We start from the raw sequence: 23,265 nt of genomic DNA, 5'->3' as shown, positions 1-23,265 counted from the left end.
TGGGGGAGGAGAACAGGGTGGGAGAAACGGATCTTGTTCCAAAGGCACCATAAGAAGCTAAAAGAAAATGGCTTTTAAGAGATATCTTTGCCCCTCCCTCGCCTCCTTCCGGACTGTAAAGAACAAGCACTGACCTCCAAGGCATCTGGGCTGAGCAATTCAAGTTTTCGAGGATGTGTTTAGAAACTGAAAATCTCCTAATTGTTCAGAAAACAAAGAGAGCCAGAACAGCAAGGACACAAGCTTTTTTGATATGCGTCAGCCCAGCCACTTGTCTAGAGGTTCGGCAATGTCAGCCTCATGAAAGTTTCAGTCTGTGTCATCTGCAGGGGTGTTTATGGCCCGCTTGTCCAGCAAGGACCAGGAAGAGGGCCACCAAATTCACTTTGCGGCTGCCACCAGGCAGGAAGGATTGACACTCGCTGCCGATTTGGGATGGATTGGAACTGGAAAGGTCAAAGCAAAAGGTCTGCAAAGCTGCTCCATCGATCCCTTGCTTGAGACAGTTTAAATTTTCCATTCCCTGCGGTTAAAATCACGGCAAAAACACTTAGCAACACGTGGCCGTGAGACCTTGAGTAGGACCTCAAAGCGATGCCTGGGTGATCGATACCATTTCTGTGGGATACAGGCAAAGGTCTGCCCTGCTGACACCCATGGGGACTCAGCTGAGGAGCGGAAAACGAGATCCGCATTCTCCGCAACCTGCCCAGCAGCTTTCCAGGGATCCTCTATTCCCTGTGGGACCAGACTATCCGCCCCATAAGCTGGCACCGCTTCACCGAAACCAGCTCTGTCCCAGCGCGGGGGACATGCCGAGCCCAGGAAGCACAACACCCTTTGGCGGAGGCGGCAACCCCAGGCTCCCACCGCAGACCTGGGGACCGGCGGCAGCGCTTGGGGCTATTAACGGGGGTTAGCAAAACACTGAAGGTCTCCGGGGGTTTTCTTATTCAAATAATCTGCTTTCTCCTCCCAGCGTGCATCTTGCAGAGTAACTCTACCCGAGGATTATAACCACACCAGGCTGCTGCCAGGACAGTTGTCACAACACTGACACTTATTTTTTTTTTCCTTTCCCCAGTCGTGCACTGTAATGCCGACAGGCGCAACCCACCCGGCGGGGCTTAGCGAGCAACGTGGAGGCCCTCGCATGGGACCACTAGAGGTTAGTGGCTCTCCGAGCATCTCAAAGCTGCTCGGGAGGCAGCAGGTCACCGTACACCACTCTGGGATGCACCTTTCCTTGCCATCGCTTGCAAATGGATGGTAGAGAGAAAGGAGGAATTTGTCTGCAAGTTGTTCAGGGCTGGGAGGAAAGCCCAAGCAATCAGATACCAGGACCATGCTCTGACTAGTACACAGCACAGACCCATGTACAGCCCAGAGCAGAAATCTGGGCAAGGACAACTTCAGAGGAGGTCTGGTGGGCAGTCGTCTCTCTCCGCTGTGCTCAGGTGAGCGGGGGCTCACCCAGGGCCAGTGGGGGCCATGCAAAGCCGCCCTCAGCCCCAGTGACTTTTCCTTTGCAGCCCCCATCGCCCCAGATGCTGCCAAACCCTCTCCTGAGCTTCGGAGCCTCCTCTGGCCGGGGTGCGTGGGGCTCGTCCGTGCCAGGCAGCCTCTCCCCTGGGGTAAGAGCAGCAGGCTACATCCCCCCCTCTTTTCCTCTCCGCTCCTCTTGCTCTCCCTGCCAAAAGCACGGCCCCTCGGCCTCCCGGAGCGCGGAGGGCCGGAGAGGCTGGACTTCCTGCCAGGCATAACACGAACCAGATGATGTACTCCAAACAATGTCAGTACGCCCACCCCCAGGAGAGAGAAGCAGGGAGGGGAAAGGGGGGAAAATAAGCTGGATGGAGCTTTCATGAACTCTCGGCAGAGCTGATGAGCCCCTGCTACCAGGCCAGAGGTGAACCGATACAGCCGGAGCCTGAGATAATCCCTTCCCGTCCATGGCTGACCAAGACTTTCCATTGCAGGTTATAGGGTAGATCGTTTAGAGCTGGGAGAAGGAGCCATCGCCCCCTGAAATGCTGGCTGCCCTCAGCGGATATCTGCACAGTAACTCAAGGTTTTAGTGGTGATTCCCTCCCTCCGCTGGAGCTGCCCCCCTCCAGCGGGAAGCATCCAGAGCTAAGAAGCACATCTGCAGCTGGCTCTAAATCCCAGCAAAGCCAGACTCGCTGACCCTTGCTGGTATTAACCCGTGCACCACCAACCCGCCGACCGACCCGCTGCGCAGGCCAGCCCGCTGAAAGCGCCACCTCTGAACGGCAAAACCTTCCTCCAGCTGAGCTTCTCCTAACACATCGTTTGCTCAGAATCAATGACGTTCCCGGCACACCGAAGATGATCATCCATCGCCTGCGCCAAAAGGCACGGCTCTGACTCGGATTATTTTGGGTGCCTCCACGCGCAACTGCCATCAACAAACCACTCGGGCTGAGACCTCCAGGGGACCAGTCTGACTCTGAACCGTCCGAGGTCAAATCCAAAGAAGCACAAATATTTTGCATCCTCCAGCAAAGTCCTCCCGATGCCTGTAACCTTCCCAGAGGACGCTTTTGTGGTTTGGACAAGCCTGAAGCCTTTACAAGCAGCTCAGATCTGAGCAGACTCCTGCCTCCAGCAGCCAGAGTCTCAAATAAGACATTAAAAGCCCCCGGTTTTAGCGATCTGCCCCCTTCCCCAGTTGCCTTGAGGGAGAGCGTCTCTTTGGCTTCTCCCGGCAGAGAGCCTGGCAGCCTGCCTGCCAGTCAATGGCACAGGGACACACAGCAAAAAAAAAAAACCAACCAACAAGCAGGGCCACCCGTTTATTAAATAAGATGAAACAGCACTACCTGTAGCAGGCTGCCCACAGCCATCCCCTTACCGAACTCCGGGCCGGCTCTGGCCAGGCTGCCAGCGAGCTGGAGAACCCCAGCCTAGAGAGGGATGTGCGCCGGGGCCCGCCCCGCGCTCCCACCCTGCGGCGAGCTGAGCCCCCCCAACCTCATCGCAGCAGTGCCGCCCCCGCACCCACCTCCAGCGGCGGCAGGTCGGGGTCGAGCTGGGTGAAGCTGTGCAGCACCACGGGGCTGCTCTCGCCGGCCACCTCCAGCCTCACGCCGCCCCAGAGGCTCCGCGCCCGCCGGCAGCCCTCGAACATCCTCTCGGGGGCGGGCGCGGCGGCATGGTGCGGCGGGGCGCGCCGGCGGCTCACCATGGGCAGCGCCGCCGCATCCCCGGCGCCGCGCTCCGCCGCCGGCCCCGCCAGCGCCCGCGGGACGCCCGGGGGAGACGGACCGGGGGCGGGCGGACGGATGCCCGGGGAAGGCTGGTCCGCAAGCCGCCGTGCAGGGAGAGCCGCAGCGGGCGGTTCGGCGGGGTCGGGAGGCGGCGGAGCGGCCCGGCCCGGCCCGGCTGATGTCACGGCGGGGCCGGGAAGGAGCCGGCCGGGCTGCAAAACCAGGCACTGGATTTCCTCCCGCAGCCTCCGCCCGCCCCGGGGGCCGGCCCGGCTCGGCACGGCCCGGCCCCCGCGGATGGGGGCGGGGGGGAAGGGAGCGGCCCGGAGCCGCGGGAGGCGGCCGAGCCCTGAAAAAGCCCCGAGCCCGCAAAAAACGCGAAGGCGGGAGCTGCGGGTGGGGGGGGGACACGCAGCTGGCAGGAGGAGCGAGGCTCGGGGGGCAGCGGGACGGAGAAAGGGTGGGCGATGCTCGCGGGAGAGCCAGCTGGAGGGGTGAGCACCGCGCTTTAACCGGGGTGGGCGGGAGCAGAGCCATGCGGGTGGCAGCGGCTCTGGCAGAGGATCCTTGTATCACCAGGTGTTCGTCCAGCACCCAGGTGTGGGGTTCACACACCACCCCCCCAAAAATAAGTATCAAATTCAAGCGCATGAATATTAACACGTTGGTTTTGTCTGAACAGAGGAGTCTTCTCTCATCCCATGAGCTCAGCCCCCCGCCAATAGTGCCGTGGGTGGTCAGAGCACTGCCCAGCCCTTCACTCCCCGCAGCTGGACTTCACGGGGTGACTCGGGCGAAGAAGGGATGTGACCGAGGCCCTGCAGCAAGTCAGTGCCGCCAGCAGGGTCTGATCCCTTCCCTGTGCCAGGCCCCTGGTGTGGGGGAAAAGGGGGGAGCAGGGACCAGGGCACCTGCGCTCAGCCCAGCAGGGGCTCGGGGAAAGAGAGATGGGCCGGGAGACAGCAGGGCTGCAGCTCCCACTTTAAAGAGGCCCTGAGCCTCCAAGATGATGCTGAAACCCTGCAACGTAATTTCGTTTTCAGACACAAAGAGAAACGGGCAAAACTGTTTGTCATTTATCATCCCCCTGCACTGAGCACAGCGTGCTCTCACCCTCCCCTGGCTCTTCCCCTTCCCTCCTCACACGCTGCTGATAAACTGTACCACAGGGTCGGGGCAGTTGCTGCTGACAACACCAAAACCCAGACTTTTACGCCTCAGCTCCCTGCACAGCTGAAATAACATCAGCCTCCCAGGGCCTTCCAGCCCTGCGGCTTTATTTCCAATGAGAACATGGAGCCAAGGCTCACAAGTCCAGCTCTGCTGAGGGCACCAGCAGCTCCTACCCAGGCAGGAAAGGATTAACAAAGCTGCCAGGGATGCGATATGCTTCAAACTTGAAAGTTTACCAGGCAGGAGGATGAGCGAGGACAATGTGGGCTTATTGTCCTGCTTATCTGCAGCCACAAAGGGTCAAGGGGATGTCCCAGCACACGCTGGGAAAGGGCACCCCGGCCTGCACCAGGGCCTTGCACTGCCCAAGGCAGCCCTGCACCTTCAGGACACTCTCTTAGGGGTGATGTGGATTTTAACACTGCTCGGGCACAGAGCCACAGCCCTGATCCCACCCCACAGTGCCGGTCAGGTCACCGGAGCTTTCTCTGCAGCAGAAAGGATGCAACGATGATCTGCACAGAGGTGTCCTTAGACCCACCGGCATGTCATGCAGAAACCGTGTGATACTGCAAGATGTGCTATGAAATGACATCGGTTGCGTGCATCGTTTCACTCGGTACATGCAGAAATCGGAGGCAGCGCCCAGTTCTCTAGAAGAAATCAGTGTTGCCTCTCTGGGCTGTAGGGTCTTTGGGAGGGAGACTGTGCTTCCCTTCGGTGTTTCTCTCTTAGGGCAGCGTAATCATGGCCTACCACTGGAATTGCTTGGCACTGCTCGAGTGCACATAATAAATAACAGCACTACTCATTTTCAGTTGGCAAAACCCTTCAAAACCCTCCAGCTTCGTCTGACCTCTACAGAAAGATGCAGCTCTCTGTTTGATGAGCAATTTTCACCAGTCCCTTGGTTGACCACTAAAGATGGTTTCAGGGGAGAAACACTTCTGATAATGGATAATAAATAATATAAGGCAGGAAGGCAACTGTGAGGGTTTAAAAATAGCCAGCCAGTTTCCTTTCTCCTCTCCTGGGAACCTTCTGGGTCTGAAAAGCAAAACACTCAAAGCGGGGTCAGGAGCCCAAGTTCAGGATGTTTGCTCAGCATCGCTAACCCCAAACATTCAGCCGTCAGGAGCCAGGCTCTTGAAAATCGTGAGATTCAAAACAAATAACTTTTCAGGGCTTCTTATTTGCCTCTAAGCATAGAGCCGAGAGGGAACATGCAGATCACACCCTCAGGTCTCTCCCCTACACCCCTGAAGGTCCAGAAATTGTTGAAAAATGCAATTATTTTACATGCACGTGACTCCAGGAGCAGGGGATTTAAGAAAACGATCAATGATTGAGTGACTCATTAAAAAAATATCATCAATTTACACTTGGCAAACTCAGCAAAAACTTTTCACAACACACTGAGCATTTTGCATTGACGTCAGCTGTAAACGTCCCATTGACTTCAGCAGGCGCAGGAGCAAAGACGGGTGCAGGAACTGGGTGCTGCGGGAAATCCCTTACTTTGTTTCTTTCCACCACTCTGCAATCAGTACTTGGCTGAATAAAAACAAACCCATACGGCCGACACTGGAGCATCTACAGATCACAAATCTATGCTCCTCTGCTGCAGTCCCCAGCCCGCAGGCTTCCCTGCATGGTAAATAATGCAGAGCATGTAACACAGAGAGGCTTTTGCAAGCTTTAAGCCGGTTTCCTGGTTTAGCTCAATCCATTTGGGTGAGGACCTGCAGATTCAGACCTTAGTTTGCTTCTTAATGACTGGGCTCAGCACAGACCCCAGTCGTCTCTCCCTGGCATGTACAAGCTCGTACACGTGGCCTTTGAGCATCCCCCTCAGCTCCATCCTCCAGCCCTCCCAGCGACTGCCCTCCTTCGCTTTCATCTCACTGCTCCACTTCCGACAAGGGCTCTCCAGCATATTTCCTACAGGACAAAACTTGCAGTGACCCAGTTCCTGTGCTCTATATTGCTGGGGCTTTTTTTTTTTTATTTCCATTGGGCCATGGGCTGAGCGAGCAAGGCTGCCCACCCCAAAGCATCGCTCAGAAACGCTTTCACAGGGGTTGCTGCCTCCTGCATGGCATCGGTTGCCTGCAAACACCCCCAGTGCTGCTGCCACCGCCCCAGGGCACGCACTGGCACCGCCTCGCAAAACCCGTATTTTCTTTGAGCCTCGGTGAGCCTCCAGCGGGACAGATGCCTGAGCAGGGAACTGAAAAAAGCTGATCTCAGCCCCAACCACAGAAGGCAAGAATCAGCCCCAGCCGCCTCTAGCCGAGCCCCTCTTGAGCATCGCACACCACCAGCTTTTGCTGTTCGACAAGTGAGTGAACCGGGACCCAAATCAGCAGCCTCCGATGGGAACCGGGCCGGTTTACGTGGGAGTTGCAACATTATCCGGCCTCTGTCCCAAGCTCTGGCACCAACTCACGGGGCGCGTCGAGTAAATCCCCGCAGTGCTCTGTGTCAGGCCGCTCGCTATAAAATGGAGACGGTAACACTTCCTTCTATTGTAGGGGCTGGGGAAGCCCTTTTCGTTGCTGTTTGTAAGGCACTTGGGAGGAAAAGCACTACCGATAGAAAAGAATTACTAACTAAAAGTCAGGCTGTTCATTACAGTTGCATTGAGTCCTAAATCAAACCTTTTTGGACATTCGGATTTTAATTTGAAAGACTTTCATTTCCACTGCCCAGGCTCAACTGGAAGATTATTTTATAAGAAATAATAATAATAAACTAGTACTATCTCTTCTACTTCAGGACCAGGAAAAAAACCTCCGAGCTGGTGCAAGAAGGGAAAATGATGTCCCTGCTCCATTCAGTACAATCCGTATATGTAGATGTTAGATTAGAGCAGTTGCTCCCAAAATTTGGGGACCAACAGACCACAGCCAGCCCTTAGTCCCTCGCAGACCCAGTTCTCACTTGCAAACACAATCCATGCCCCTATTTCACCAGATTTTAGGGGTGAACCACGCACCACTTGCCACAGCTTAGAGCAAGCGCGGATTTTAGGAAATTCTCCGCCGAGTATTTTGGATCCAGGGCAGTTGGATCACTTGCTCTGCCTCCAGGTTTTGGGTGTTTCTCGGGGCCGTTTCCCCGGCCGATCAGGCACTATGAACTCTTTGTGCTGGCAGGGAGGAAGGCTGGCTCAGGCTCTCCTGCACTTTGTGCCCCTTCTGCCCGTGGCACCTGTTCTCCAGCTGCAACACCCCCTCCTCCCCACGGCCCCCGCGGGCATCTACCGATTAAGCGCCGGGTTAATTCAGGAACGCAGCTCTCCTCCAGCCTCTCTGAAGCACGCCAAACGTCGAACACAGCAAGGCAAGCTCCTTATTATTGTCAGTTCCTAGCAGAGGAAACACACCAAATCCCTGGGCAATTAGGATCTAAAACTCTCCATCCAGCTATTCTGTGTTTCATTTCCTGCAGCCCCTGCGCACAGCTGGGCGACAGCATCTCCTGCAGAGACTGCAGACTCCTGAAGCTCAGCAATGGCAATGCAATTATGCCACAAGCCTTGAAGACTCAAGAGCTTGCAGGAATATTTCTCCTCGATCCTACTTCTTATGCTATCCACTTGGCTGTAGTATTTGAGCATCTTCCATTAGGGCAGCAAGTGACAACGCAAACTTTTGCTTTTCAAGCTTGCTGACCTCTAAAAACTCAGCAGGGGGGCCAGAACAAGGCCAACATGGGGAGGTGAGGGGGAAAATCAAGCCACTTTCTAAGAAACAACTGACCACAGCACACTTTGTGTGGGCATTTCTGGGGAAAGGCACCTTGACTTCTTCACAGCAAAGTGCCACACAGCCATTTCCAGTGAAAAGAAAATACTCAGAAAAATAAGAGGCAAAATATAACTACTAACATTAAAATATGCCCAGAAAGCCAAAGACAACAGGATCCATCTTGTGAAAATCACCAAGAGACCTTACAGCATTTTGTAGGGCACTGGTGGCAGGGGGATGCAGCAAAGCAAGCACAAATGCTTGCTCAGAGCTCGCGGTTTCGAGAGGATCATAAAATACCCAGTGAGTTTCGTTACGGACCATCCCCACATCGAGAGGGAGCTGCAGCTGCAGCTCTGGGTCGCAGCATTTTCCTCTTCCACGTGCTTCTCTGCTGCCGTCCGCGGCGGTCCCCCGAGTGCAGAGTTCAGCAGGCATTAAGCTGCTGAAGCCTGACACGCTGCAGACACGCCAGAGCTCCTCTGGTAAAGACTATTATTTCTTGAGCTGTTTGTCTTTAAAGGCAGCTTTTATCTCCCTATCACCTTTCTGCCAGAATGTTTCAGTCAGCTCTTTTAACAAATACCACCTAAGGTGCTTGTAACCAAAAGAAAAACAGGAAAAACATTTTTCTGTGTTGCTTAGCGCTCAGCGTAGGACGAGTTTGAGTCTCCCAGGTGCCCAGAGTTATTGTAATTTCCACCCTTGCTTGCATGGGTCCTCTGTGTAACAGTCGGGAAAAGAAAAATCACTGGTAGAAAAGAGGAGAAAGGTTATGAAGCCACAAAAAATGGCAGGGAAAGATGGGAATGGGTGTAGCCCCTGACGATAGGGGAAACTCCTTTCTGAAATCAAAACATCCCTTCTCATCTACCAGAAAAATAAGATGACCCAGTGAGATTTCATTATATATTGGAAACACGTATCTGTGATCACTGATGTTGGGCAAGGTCCAACGGGGGCAGTTTCATTGGCAAAGCACCCCGAACCTCTCAGGGTCCCCCAAGTCCCCCCACAGCTGGAGTCACTTTCCCGCAGCCAGTGCAGCACCCCGAGCCCCTCGCTTCCCGGAGCGCACCCCGAGTGCTGCCAGCCCCTGTCCTGCTGTGCTCAGACACAGAGCGGACCGGGGCTATGCAGATGCACAAAGCAGTTGATCTGCCTGCCAGCTGCATCGCTTCCCAAAAGCAGCTCAACCTATCAAGGAATCTACCGGACATAACTTATTCCCCTCACTACAACCTTCGTCGAGGGAGGTTATGTGCTGGATTTTCTGTCCATGAGGCTGTTCCTCCCTCCAGCACCTTTGTACTGTGCTAGTGGGGCCAGACTGGGAGCACTAGCTCAGTTCAAAACACCACTCTGTTAAATATGCAAAATATGTACTGCAACGACCGGTTGGTGACTGCCTATGAAAGAGGGAGCAGCATCACCCGCTGTTAGGGCTTTGGGATGCTCGTGTCTTTGCTTGTGAAGGGCTGAGCAGCCCCATCTCTCCCCAAACCCCCTTTCAGCTTAGTGCAGCCCCTTCCAAATCACCCAGACAGCAAGTGCTCTCCATGGCCAGGCTCATGAGCCCAGGTGGAAAAGAAACCGAACGAGGCTCTGGCTCTGCTCACCTTTCAAAAATACATTGAAGGGCAGGCAGTACATTTTTCCACCGACGATAACCAGCCAAAAGCGACACGTTCAGCTGAATCATGTAAAAGGAGACTCTCAGAAACAAGAGGCTCTGGCAACCGATCAATAGAGAAATCTCATCAGATAACAAAGAAACTTTGCTCGGCAGAGCGCCTGTCCTCATCATCACCTCCTATCCCGGCACGTTCTTCAGCCCTGCTCTCACTCGCACCTTCCCTGGCCGACGCAGGTGGGCTGCGCTGCTGCAGCCACGAAGCAACACATATGCCCGTAGCCCCTGCGCCAGGCGGACAGACAGACAGGGAACTCGGACCGGCCTTTGGGTCTCACTCTCCAGCCAGGGGAGCAGGAGGGCAGCTTTATTCCGGCTGTCATCCTCCTGGCTCTCCTCCTGGGTGGAGAGAGGCTCACCCCCGGCCCTCTGCCTGGGTGATAGCTCCTACCAGCATCGCTGAGGGCCTGCACTTGCGTTATAGCTGGGGACGTGCTCTGACCCCACGCCGCTTGTTCTCCCTGGGGACAGGGATGCAAGTTTGCATCTACGTGACTACCACAACTGATGGAAATGGTGCTCCAGCACGCTCAGACTCAGCTCCCTGAACCTGATCAGCACCATACGTTCCCCTATTGCTGGAATGACATGTCTGAACACATGTAGGGGAGGGAATGGTGCCACGAAGCTGCTAAGAAGTCCAAGCGAAAAGTGATGCCATAGCACAAGCACCTGGAAGCAGCACAAAGAGTTGATATGTTGCACAAGATTAAATTATGTCCAAAGACCAGCTTGAACACGGGAGTCAAACAGGCTGCAAGATGCTGGGCTGCAGTGCTGATCTGATCTGAAGAGCTACAGGGAGCAAAATAAAACAGATTTACATGTAGCCTAGGTTTAGTACAGAGAGTCAGCCCAGTATAGGAATAAGGTGGAACAGATTTAAATGCCAAATCCTGGAAATAAGTGAAGCAACAGGAAGGTGTACCACACACATAACGTTAATAACACAAGTAAATAACTGAGGTTACTTAAAATAAGAAATCCAGTTATTCAGGAACAAAGCCCCTTAATGGGGGATATGGAAAAGGATGTTCCAACAATGGTCCTGTATCTCCTTCGGCTGCACAAACGTCAGGGAAAGCATACATCAAAACCCGGACGCATCGGAAAGCCGCCGTGAAAGCTGCAGGAAAGCTGACTTGATTTGAAGTGAGGAGTGAAACCTTGGAGCCAGGCTCTGGCAGAGCGAAAAGCTGATGTGATTGAAAGTGAGCAGCTGAGAGAGGAGCCAGAGGGCCTGGAGCAGCCGCAGGGATGAGGGAGAGGAGCTGCAGCAGGAGTGCGGCAGGAGAGACGTCCAGCAGCTGGACCAGCACCCAGGGCGCCCGGGTGCTTGCTGACGTCCTGCGGCCCCTGCCAAGTCATTTGGGCCAAAATCACCTTGGTCTGGGCTGGGACGCAGTGAGTGGACATGAAAATACTCTGCTTTAACAGCCTGAGTACACACTTACTGGTGTCAGCCACGTGAGAGTCAGGAAAAGAGGCTGGCAAGAGCTGGAAAGGGAAAGTTTCATTGCCCAGCCCCGAGCCGGGTACTGCAGAGATGAAACAAAAAGTCACATGGCTGAAAAGTCAATTAAGAATTGCAAAAGTCTTTTAATATTCCCAGGTATTGTTAGACCCTCAGACAAAGGATGTTTAAAAAAAAAAAATATTTTCCCTTTGGTAATTACCACTTTAAAAGGTTTCCGCTCCGCATTGTTTTAGCGGGGGAAGTTATTCCAGCGCCTCTCTCAATGGCCAGGAAAATTCTTTTTGTTGTGGGTTTTTGGCATGGAGGAGCAGCGTTCTTCCAAACAATACTGTACGCTGGTGGCCGAGGGCCAGATTTATCTCTCAGTTACAGTGGCACAAGTATCAACAAACTCGGCGAGCGCCGCTGAGTCACACCGTGGCGCTGGGTCTGGCCGCGGCGCTGCTGACCCTCCTGACTTTTTACCTTTGGTTCCACGATTTATGCTGTTTTTCCTTCAAGTCTTGGCTCTGGGGATCACGTTGTAGTGCCGAAGAATTTCAGTTTTCATTAAAATAAAAAGGTCATCCCGTGAGCACTGAAACTACTTGTGTTGTTTCCTATGGTTTTGTGTCTTGAGGCAGCCTTTGGTGCCTAAAAATATATGAACTGAGAATGAAAATGTTTTTGTGGTTAAAGTGTTTGCAAGAAGCATCTCCCACGTGGATTTTCTGGTGTCTAATAATACATGAACTCATGCTACAGATGTTTTGGGGCATTTACAAGATTCTTTTCCTCCTCTCAACCATCTCGTTTCATCATATTTGCACAGACTTAATTATCTGCGAGCCCTTGGCCAAATTTGCAACAAGCAGGCCAGCAGGTTCAGAAGTCATTTTCGGAGAGAGGACAGGCAGACAGACACCGGGATGGCATTAACCTCATTTTGGTAGGAAATTAGATTTTAAGAATTTTCTGCCCCTCTCACTGCAAGGAAAAAAGCCAGAAAACATGACCTGAGCATTTGCAGGAGGGTCAGGGACCAGACAGCGAGTGAAACAAGCTGCTCCCTAAGGGTCTCATCCAGCTTCAGTGAGACTTTCTGCAGCAGCGAGGCAGCGTCCTGCCCCCGATGAGCTTCTCCCATCTTTAACTCTCACGGTACAGAAAGGAGGGGCTGATTAATCCATTCCTGAGCGGCCAGCATCATTGCAGGTCAATTTTGTTAATCTCAGCAGTGAACATTATATACGTATTGATGGTTAATTACCCATTGCTATTTGCGACACACTGGTAAGGAGCAGTGTCAGTGTTTCCACTACATGTGGGTGCGTAACCCGGCGGCACGCAGGTGCAACGTCAGCCGGGGCAGGCACTGAGTCATCTTTTTGCAAAAGCCAAACCCCCAGAGAGCTTCCCTTTCCCCCCATCCTCGCCCCGGGCCCCGGCGGAGGTCCACCGCCTTTTGCAAAGCTCTTTTCCAGAGCAGGCTCGCAGCAGGAGGGCCGGGGCGGTGGGTACGTTTAGCAATCGAGGGCCCCTGGAAATCGAGGTTCGCTGTGGGTCTTGGATGGAGTCTGGTGCCATGATGTGACAGGCTGGATGGTCAGCGGCAGCCAGGGCCCTGACACTTGGCGACAGGGCCCTCCCTTGTGCTGAGCCCAAAATATCTGGGGATGGATGGGCAGGGCCAGTTCTCCCCAGGGGCAAGGGCCGTAGGTGCAGAGGCATCGAGCCCTGTGCTGTGGGAAAAGGTGGAGCTGTGCCCCGTAGCTTGCCCGTCTCCTGCGCTGTGTTTCCCTCATCCCTCCGCCAAATAGAAAGGGAAATCCGGGATTTTCAGCTGCTTTTGATTCCCTCTTGCTCCGAACACAGCAGGGTGGGAAGGGATTAGTCTCCATTTCCTGGCTCCAGCCAGCTCACAGGGCTGCCCAGGCGGGACCCCCCTGGTCAGGGGCTCCCCGACCCACGACCGCGACGCTGCCAGCCCCTGCATTGCTGCAACAGCTGTCTCCATCCTGCCTCCCCCTGTCCCCGGCACATCTCCCCAGAGCCCCCAGACGTGCCTCCCAGCTGCTCTGCTTGGTCAGCCCAGGGTCTGGCACTACAAACTGCATTTTCCCTCCTTCCTCGCTTATTTGCGGTTTCTAATTTGTACTTAGTTTCCAGCATGGGAAGTAGAAGTGCTGGGGAGGGTACTATGATGAAAGAAAAACCCCAGACTCTCAGCGCAATGCACATAGGAGCCTAAAGGGAGAAGAAAAGGATGAGCAGGAAGGGGTTATTTTTAAGGTGGGTTTTTTGGGTGCTATTTCCTGGCAGGCAGGAGACCAAGCTCCTTTGTCTCGGGCCACCAGCGCTACTGGGGGTGTTGCTCTGCATTTGTTTCCCTGTCGCCAACATCAGAGCCAGATATTACCAAGACCGTCACACTGCTCATCCCAAACAGCTCCTCAGCATCCCCAAGTCAGGGGCCTGGATCCTGCCGGCTGCCCTCAGGAGCTCACAGCATCCAGCCCCAAACTACAAATGCAGATGGCAGCTGTCAGCAGGACGGGATCAGGGATTCCCCACTCCTGGGCTGCCAGAGGGAGCAAAGACCCAAGGTGTCCAGCCGCCAAGTGCTGCCACAGCCCCAGCACACCCGGGGACAACCCCAGCACGACCCCAGAGAAGCCGGGAGAGGAGCGAGGACACAAGGCAGAGAAGATGCCTGCATGAGCCTGCACATCAGATGACACAAGACAGATCAACAAATCAGCCTTTGGATGTAAACAGCCCTCGGGGTTCCTAACATCAAGACTTCACTTTAAGATAGAGGAAGTTTCTTACCATAGAGGCACAGAGGAAGACGAGCACCCGAGACACTGTTCACAATCAGCATTTGCATGGAGGTAATGCCTGAAAGCCTCAGCCATGGACCACAATATCACAGTGCACGCTGCCGTGCCAGCAAAGTGCTCCCCTCTCCAGACAGCATATGTGATGCCATGCACATGACTCCAGGAGCCGGGAGTTAAAAATACCAAATATCACAAGTTCTGCCCAAACTGAACCACCAGCCCGCCTGGCCTGTACATTACAGCCTTGTCATATGACAGAGCAAACAGCTCCGTCGCCAGGCAGGAGAATCTGGTGAGAGCCATCTCCTCGGGCCGAAACGGAGCCAATCCTTTCAGCAATGTTAATACTTAAACAATGCAATTAAAGCACTCCAGGTTCACAACAGACAGAGCCAACACCGAGCTGGATCTGGCTGTCCTCCGTTACTTGGGCTGTAGTGTTTTACCACCTCGCAAGCATGTTGCACTGAAACCAAAGATGCTATTTGCATCAAAACGGCACTCGATAGCCAGAACAGTGGCCAAATCAAGCTGTTTCAGGACAGGGCTCCTGGCAGGGTAGTTCCTTAGCATTATTTGAAGCTCACATGGCTAAATTCATCCCTATCTGAATACAGCAGCAGTGCCTATCTGTCCTTGGCAATGCTTAAACAAAAGAAAATTGCTGTCTTATATACGGGGACACTAATGCACAGTGAGGGTCAGGGGATCTACTGAAGACATGTGTGGCTTTGGAGAGGTGCTGAGAGCCCCGAGGCACGTTGGTGCTGGCCAAGGAGCAGCCGTGCAGCGACTGTGTGCCGACATGAGGACATTTCAGCGATACCACGGACCACAAGAGTGGAGCTTATGTCAGCAAGAAGCGGTGCCACCCGCGTCTGCGGCAGCAGCCACATCTGAAGGCAGGCAGGGTCCAGCTCAAGGCATTTAATTGCGCGTCAAGCACACGCAGGGCACACCTCTGCTTCAGTATTGCCACTCTCGTCTGTCTCAGCTGCTGCATGGCCCCAGGGCTCGCTGTTTGCTGCCAAAACATGGGGTAAATAAATAGGGCCAGCTCTGATGGAGTCCCTGGATGGGAGATGCCCAGGGCTACATCCACGCTCTGCTGTCACATTTGTGGCTGTGAATGGGGTGAAACCTCCGTTTCCCCTGTGTTTGCAGCTGGCATACTCCAAATCAAGTGGCTGTGTCGATGACAGCCTTGTCCCTGGGTCAGCCCCGCTGCAGGATGCGGCATGGGAAGCCGTGCAGAGGAGGGATGGGGCTGCACTGGCAGGCAGGAGACACCCACACTTACCAACTTGTGATCTCTGCTTAGGGAGAGCAGGATAGCCAGGGCCAAAGAGCCCCTGTGCTCTTGCAAAGACCCCAAGCGGGCACCGAGCAACCCGCCTTTGATTGCCTGTAATGTGCCAAACCAGTCAGTAAACCAGATTTGCCTTATTTGAGCACACATGGGCACCGAGCAGCACTGGCAGCCCTTGCGGCATGATCCCACGACAGCTGCTTCTGCAGGCGCTGCTCTGAGCCCCGATGCAAAGTGACAGATGACAGCAAATTGTATTGACGGGCCCTTACTGAATCAAACCGTCAGGAGGCAGCTGCTCTGTAGCCCGCTGCTGATCTGCCGTTCATCGGGGTGCCCGGCCCCGGGGTGCAGGGATGGAGCCAACTACCGCCAGCAGCACGTGGGCACCAGGACCCGACTGTGCGTTCTTGGCAGTGCCCGAGCCACAAAAAATGCTGTGCTGAGTTCGAGGGTCCCCATGGTATCATCAGGATGAAAAATGAGAGCAGAGAGCAAGAAAGCCAAAAGCACAGAGAAGAGATCCCATTTCACTTGAGAAAGGGAAAGTGCAAGAGGCAGAGCCTGTACCTCTCAGGGATACAAGTCTACAGAGTAAAAGCTGCAAGAGGAGCAAGCTCTTACATTGCCCTCAGATTTCAGACAGAGAAGCTGGTGCTAAAGGATGGGAAACAAGAGCAAAGCAATGGAGAAACACTCTGGGATGTCACCTTGAAAATCAATTCATGTCCTTACCTAGAGATAGGCTGTAATGCCACCAAAATCGGTGGGTTTGCCTTGATTTACACCAGTAGAGGATGTGGCACACAGTATTTTACCTGATATTCTTTGCAGTTTCTGCTCCACAGCCAGTGCTAGCAAGCACTGATCCAGCCAGGCCACTTATAAAAATATATTGAAAGCAGATCGATCGAACAATTACTGGAAACGCCAGCTCCTTCTGCACTGGCAATACACGGAGAATTAGCATTGCTTTAATTGCACCAATAACTCCATCGGAGCAGCAGCGAGAGTCAGTCGGGCGACTCCTGCCCCTGCGGCGGTGGAGTGCCGGCGAGCGCCCAGCACCCAGCGCTGCGGCACACGCCCAGAGATGCCACTGGTGTGACCAAGCCCGACCTGTCGGCTACGCACAGGCCAAGCACAGACGCTTGGTGAGTATCATGTATCTCAAAGTCTGCAAATGGGACGTCCCAGAGGTGATCGTGTTTGGGCCGTAATGACAAACCCTCGGGCAGGATGAGCCCCCGAGGCAGGCTGTACCCCAGGGAGCTGCGTCAGATGCTGGTTCAGGCTCCAGAGGTCTGGGTTTTCATTTCACTTTGGCAACCCTCGTCTGCCTGGCTGCATGAACACAGCCCTGCTAACTGCTTATTTAAAGTGTAACCCTGATATTACTGGCCTGGCACTCCCATGGCTGTATTTCACTTGTTTATTCAATCGATGAACACAGGCACATGCGGAGGTGAAGACTCTGGACACTTTAGTACCAGCGAACCAAGCGTAGCAGCAATCGGTGACCCTCTTCTCCTTCCCTTTAAGCCAATGTAAACGCTCAGCTTATCACACCAACCATTCCCCCTCTGCAGCCTCACCAGGGGCTGGAAACGGGGACTGCCACCACCTTAAAAGCTCCTGGGACAGCCACTTGCAAAGACACTGCCTCTGCCATCAGCCAGCCAAAGGCGCATCCAAGATGGCTCATTGCCTCGCAGGTTCACATTTGCGGCTCACGGGGGTTTAGCCGGCTCACGGGGCAGTAGTTAGATACCCTCCCCAGGACCGATAAAACCAGCACAGAGGTATGGACATGGCAGAGGGGTTACACGCACTGCCCCGGGGGGCTGTGGTAGCACCCCACAGCACTACTGCGGGAGCCACGGACAGGCTTCAAGCTGCCCCGTACATGCACACAAGGCATTGGATGGGCTCAGCCCTCAGCCTTGCCCGGGCAATACCCAGAAATCCCAAGACTTTACAGTGCACTCCTGAATTTCTGCCCTTACAGACAAGAATTCAACCTGGGAGACTTCTTCCATAGTTTCTAGTTTTCTCCAAAGAAACCAAGTGATGATTCACCCAAGGGAAAAGAAGAGTTTGGCCAAGAGCAGGGATGGAGGGATTTGTTGTTTTTGACTGTAACTGTGGTCAGGAAACAGTCCCAGTGCTCATTTTCAGCCCCTCCCTCTCGATAACATCTACCATACACAGGCAGTGGAAAAGAAACAGCCTTTGATATAAACACGACAGAGTTTGATTCATTGTGGGGCTGTTTGCAGCTATCGCTTCACCCCAACACTTGGTGCATGGCTTCAACCTGTGATCGACACAAGCACCAACTCCCCGGCCCCGCTTGGCTCTCGGTTAAAGCCTTTCCACCCCCGACGTGCACAGGCTGGCAGAGCTGCACCGAGGGAGCAGAGGGATGCTGCTGGGGCTGCAGGAGATGTCGAGTGTCTCAGGCCCGGCAGGGCTCAGCTGCCAGCAAGCATTCACCAGTGAGACAGGAGGATTTCACGCCGTGCAACCCACCCCGCTCACCAACTCACCCCATCACCCAAAGGCGGCCACTGCATCTGTGCCCCACAGCAAGCCCCGGGAAGGAGCTGAGCCCCACTGACCCAGCACGGGGGAAGCATCTACCTCCCAGCCTTGGGGATTCTGCCTTCCGAGCTTGCGAGGAAGGTGCATTTCCAGCCCTTTTACAGTGTCATAAACAGGATGGCCGTCATCCCACAGTGGGATGCAACCATTGAGTGCCAGACTGAATCCCAAGGCTGGCTCTGGTGCCCACTAAGCAGATCCCTTCACCCCTTGGTGCGTGGGAAATAACACCATTCCCACTCACTCCTGCAAGGATTAATTAGTTGCCATTTACGCAGCACTCCAAGGTGATACCGGTACTGCGGACAGGAACAACGAAGCTGGAAATTAGTAGCTCATTACTGCTGATCTGAAAGTTTTTCTTCTGTGTGCCAGAGGACAACATTTCACCCAAGCTACCCAGGTTGCAGTCAGCCAAAACACTTAAAGCTCAACTGAACAAGATCTCAAATGCGGCAGGGAATAAGCCCATGCTACAGCAAACCTGGGAACTAATCATTTGTTTCCATCTCCAGCTCCTCTGAGCCTGGCTCTAAGGTCAAACTAAGCTTTTATCTTCTCCTATATTCCAGTATGCTGGGAAAAAAATAATATTAGAGGAATAAATTAGCATGTGAAATGTAATTTAACTAATTATCCCACTGGAGTGGAAAATGTTTGCTAACCACTTTGAAGTCAAACCTACTGCACTTATTAGGACATCACAGAGGAGAAAGGAAGGAGGTGAAGAGGGGGAGACTGCCAGGACAGGCTCCGGAGGATGCAAGTGCCTAAGCAGGACACCGAGAATTTCACCTGATCATTTCCCTTTTCTTCTCACTCTGTAGAGCTGCATTTAGTGTCCAACTCAGACACAGCTGTGCTGGAAGACACTAAAGGCTGTGCTGCACTCCCCTCTGGCTTGCCATTTACTGGACATTGCGACAAGGGTATTTCCCAGTGATTTTTGCTGTGACACAGGGCTGAGTCAGCTGCATGGCATTAGCCTGGGATGCCCTGGGATGAACAACCATGAGCGGACCGACCCGCCGGGCAGGAGCGATGCACTGGGACTGTGCGAGATGGGCCCGGGCAGCAGCATCCCAGCACCGCGGGACATCAGCTCACTGGTCCCTCCCAGCCCTGCAGGCTCCCACTCGCGGGGAGCGGATATTGCCAATTAAGCTGACAAAACAGCGTGCCATAAAGCTTCATCGTATTAGGGAACTGCCCGAGATGCCACAAAAAGCCGTTATATCACTTGCAACCGTCTGTTCATTGATTTCCCCATTTCCCAGATATAGAAACTGTTGCTCTTTTATTAGCAAAGCTTCGGAAATCCCTACCCATAATAGCAAGAGAGGCACCCTAGGAAATTTTGCAACTGCTGCGGCTGAATTATGAAAGGGAGGGATAGACAGCCCCATCGAAAGCTAGCAAGGGAGACAGAGACAAAAGCTTCCCCTGCCTGACACGAACCACCATGCTGGGGGTGGTCTGGGGGGGTTGCTCCCTTTCCAGCTGACCACCCAGTGAACATGGGCACGAGCAGCCCAAGTCTCTCCATCGCCTCCAACAGTCTACTGCCAGCTGGTGAAACGCTCCCCAAAGGAGCCCTGCTCCACGCTGGGGCAGAGCAGTTTTCCTGAAAAACAGGAGTATGATGTTGACCCAACAGATCTGCCGTCCTGGGGGAACGGGCTTGAGCCGGGGGCTCATGTCTTGGTGGGGTGCCCCAATCCAGGTGTTGCCTGGCTCCCTTGCTCATTTTTGAGGCCAAAGCCCTGCTCACCTGGGAACCCAGCCTGAAAGGGGTCAGTTGTGTGTTCAACAACTGGATTTGCAGCATGAGGAAAGCCCATTTTTCAAGCCAGGCCTTCCCACAGCTATGGTCCAACTGGCGATGGAGACTGACAGACAGGATCCTGCAGAAGAGCTCAGCTGAGGTTGTTTCCACACTGTGCCTGGCATGCATGGGAGATCTGGGCCAGAGAGAGAGCAGGATTCGTCCCCGGGGGAAGAGTAGACACCTGACAGCAACCCAGGTGCTCCAGGTCTCAGCGGGAGCACACACGACAGTGACCAGATGCTCCCGTGGCCACATCAAAGCAGGTGCCAATGGGAATCAGGGGCGCAGCAAAGGACGGCTCTGTTCCCGTGGCTTTCGGCTTTGCCCCACACCTCCTGCCTGGGTCTCCAGTGCCGCTGCACCCTCCTCCTCCCCCTGCAACACCCCCATTCCTCGTGGTCACATCCCGGTTCCTCTGCCTCTCCGTCCCTTTGCTGCCGCAGGAGCCTGCACAGCAAGTCCCCCTCAGGGGGATGGAAAATACTCGTCCGACACCTCCCCCACAAAACCAAACAGAGTCCTGATTAGAAAGGTTTCTGAGCACTCTGGGAGCGTGACTTACTCTTGATGTGGAGCACGGCACACAAGCGCGTGGCAGCACATGGCACTGCTCCTCCGGCACTGGTGCCAGCCATGGGGAGGGGAGGGCAGGGCGTTTCGGGAAGGGGAGCTTGCTGATGGAGTGTGATGCTCCTTTTGCAAAGGGCAGGGAGGGCTGCAAAGTGCCAACTCAACGGTGGTGACGTACCTGCCACCCCAGAGCAGCTTTGCAAAGAGCAGCGGGGCTCGGGGCAGGTGGGTGATGCAGCCGAGACCCACGGTGCTGGGAAAACCTCCGACTCCCTTCCCATGAAGTTGATTTGTTTTACCCTCTTCCATCCTTGCCTCCTGCAGATCTGCTCAAGCGCTCCGGCACTTGCAATGGGTCAGGAAGGCAGCGCTGGGCCAGGGCCAGCCCACTGCGGTGCAGGCAGGGTTTGACGCTTGTTAGCGTGTTCCCTGGCTGAATCAATTTCTGGACCCCCACCTCTTACTAGAGCTTCCTTTGGGTGCCAGCATCCAAAGGTCCCCATGTAACACAGCTTTTAAACTTTTCCTGGCCTGCTTGTGCCATCTCCAAGAAGAAAGGCAATTCATGAGCCTGGAAGTCCTGAAATAGAGGGGGAAATGCCAACATGGCTCCCTCCGTCATGCCCACGCAGACTGGCAGAAGCGACGGCGGGAAGATGAGCAGGTACCCACACGCGGGTGGATGTGAGACACTAAACCCTGCCTGGCTAGGCGGAATCTTTCAGCTGTGAAAGAGGAGTTTCCCCATCGCTCCACAGACAGAAACACCGCTCGGGACTTCCCCGCTGGCATTTCCCCACCGGCCCATGCTCTGCAGCAGAGGGAGGTGCCAGCTCTCCAGGGGCGCGGGAGGCACTACACCCCCACTTTCCAGGAATGGAAAACGGAGCAAGCATCCTCAGCCTTGAAGCAGCGGTACAAGAGCACGGAGAGGCAGAGCAGTCCCTAATCCGCCTCCTGCTCACGGGTGCTGCCAGCCAATGCTCGCCCCAGTGCAGGAGAGGGCAGGGGATGAAAGCACCAGCGGAGCCCTGAGCTGGGGTAGGTGATCACGGCTGGGAAACGCACATGGTGCACATGCAGAGCCTCAATTTAAGTGGAAACAAGGGTGCTGGAGACCACGCTCCCAGCCTGCTCTCATGGCAGTTTGAGTTTCCACAGGAAAGCGCTAACCCTTTCTGTCCTGCACAATGGAGCAAACACCCCGGCAATGACCCGAGGGCTGGGGACGCCCTGATGTGCCAGATTACAGACCGGTGCCTCACCGTGACACAGCTCCTGGGACTGGCTGTGCCCCAACAGCCGCCAAAGGGTTAGTGGGAATTGTTAAAAACCCAACCAACCAAACAAAAACCCCTCTAACACAGTGCACAATCCCTTTGAAAATGACTTTTCTTTTCTGCAATAAAACCAGGGATAAGATTAGCAAGCAGAGGTCACTTCCTAGCAACCCAGGCCAGGACATCCCCCGTGCCCCGTCGCAGGCACTGCCCAGGTGAGCACAGGTCTCCAGCTCAGGCTTCCCCCTCTGCAGGGAGGGAAGCCTCCACCTGTGTCGGGCAAACCCTGAGGATCCCCCCGCTGCACCACGAGCCGCAGGGAAATCCAGCACCAGATTGCACTACTGAGCAGGAATGGATATCGCGTAGCGTAAGCCTTGACAAATCTGCTGCTTAAAAATCAAGCTAACTGAGAATAAAGCATCCAGCCGCCGGTGCACCCGCTCCATCCCATGCGCCAGCCACCTCCCAACGCCCAGCTGCCCTCCCTCCTTCCCACGCATGCTGCAGGAGGCACCTGCGCTTTCGGGGCACGTTTCCCATCCCTGGCACACCCTGTCAGCTCTGCAGTGGCCGTCACAGGTATCCTCATTAGTGCAGCAACACAGTAGATCCCGGCAAAGCCCTGGGGTGTTTCTAAATATAGAAGGCTCCCTCCAAGTCCCCTGTTCCTGCAGGCACACTTGCGGGCTGCTGAGCTGGGGCTGGGGCTTCCCGCCCCTGCTGAGATCCAACACATCACCTTGCAGGAAAGTCCTCCCTCCTCCAAGGGAAGGAAGCTCACTTCTATACTGTCATTTCACTTCTTTAAACACACACATAATGTAGAAGAGAAGGTAACATTAATCATGACATATCAATTGTTTGCCATCAAGAAAATCCAGATTTAAGGCTCCCGCAGTGACAGCAGAAACACTGAACACACACAGCAAGAACATGGGCTTTCCCTGCTCCAAAATCAAAGGAAGTTTTGCCTCAAATTTTAACAGCACCTGGATCACACCCAAAACCCTTACACAGGCAGGACACTGACTGCTCACCACCCACCAGCTCCGGAAAGCACTGCCCCTAATTGGGGTTCTCCAGTAGCTTTATCACAGGGTCCCTTCTTGCACAGTCAGATTTGTGGTGTATTTCTGCAAGGAGCAGAGTTAAGGTGACAAGAGGAGCCCTCACCAGGAATCCCCTGACCCAAGCACATCAGGAAACCTCTGCCTCAATGCTGCAACCAACGCCAATTTTTGCATCGTGGACCAAATCCTGCACTTGGTTGCAGCTGCAGCACAGCAGCAGAGCGAGAGGGCAGGACCGATGCCCACACAGACGGCAAGACCGGGCAGGACAGCCACCAAGGGGTGTGAGGGCAGAGTCGAGCTCTGCAGCCGATCACTACCTCCCAGGTTTGCACACCCACCAGCCGCCCCAGGGTGGCAGAGCCAGGACACACGCAGCAAACACTCCCTTTTGCACTGAGCAACAACACAAGTCTTTTTTCCATCTAGAAAGGCTTCCCCTCCCTCCCAAACT

General features: G+C 54.4%; 1 protein-coding gene across 4 annotated transcripts in view; it reads right to left on the bottom strand.

Moving 5' to 3' along the window:
- RALGDS (ral guanine nucleotide dissociation stimulator) overlaps positions 1–23,265 on the bottom strand; it is a 63,134-nt gene that overhangs the window by 23,428 nt on the left and 16,441 nt on the right. For 2 of the 4 annotated variants that reach the window (XM_072883374.1, XM_072883375.1), the window contains exon 1: positions 3,026–3,356. The exons of 1 other annotated variant lie outside the window; for it this stretch is intronic. In XM_072883374.1, coding sequence (XP_072739475.1) covers positions 3,026–3,208 — 183 coding nt within the window. In that variant the 5' untranslated portion in view covers positions 3,209–3,356. Of the gene's footprint in view, positions 1–3,025; positions 3,448–23,265 lie in introns of those variants that run through there. One more of the 4 variants, XM_072883377.1, reaches the window with a different exon arrangement.

Source organism: Ciconia boyciana, chromosome 18, assembly GCF_034638445.1.
Source record: "Ciconia boyciana chromosome 18, ASM3463844v1, whole genome shotgun sequence".
NCBI lineage: Eukaryota > Metazoa > Chordata > Aves > Ciconiiformes > Ciconiidae > Ciconia > Ciconia boyciana.
This window is presented reverse-complemented; position numbering and strand designations above follow the sequence as displayed.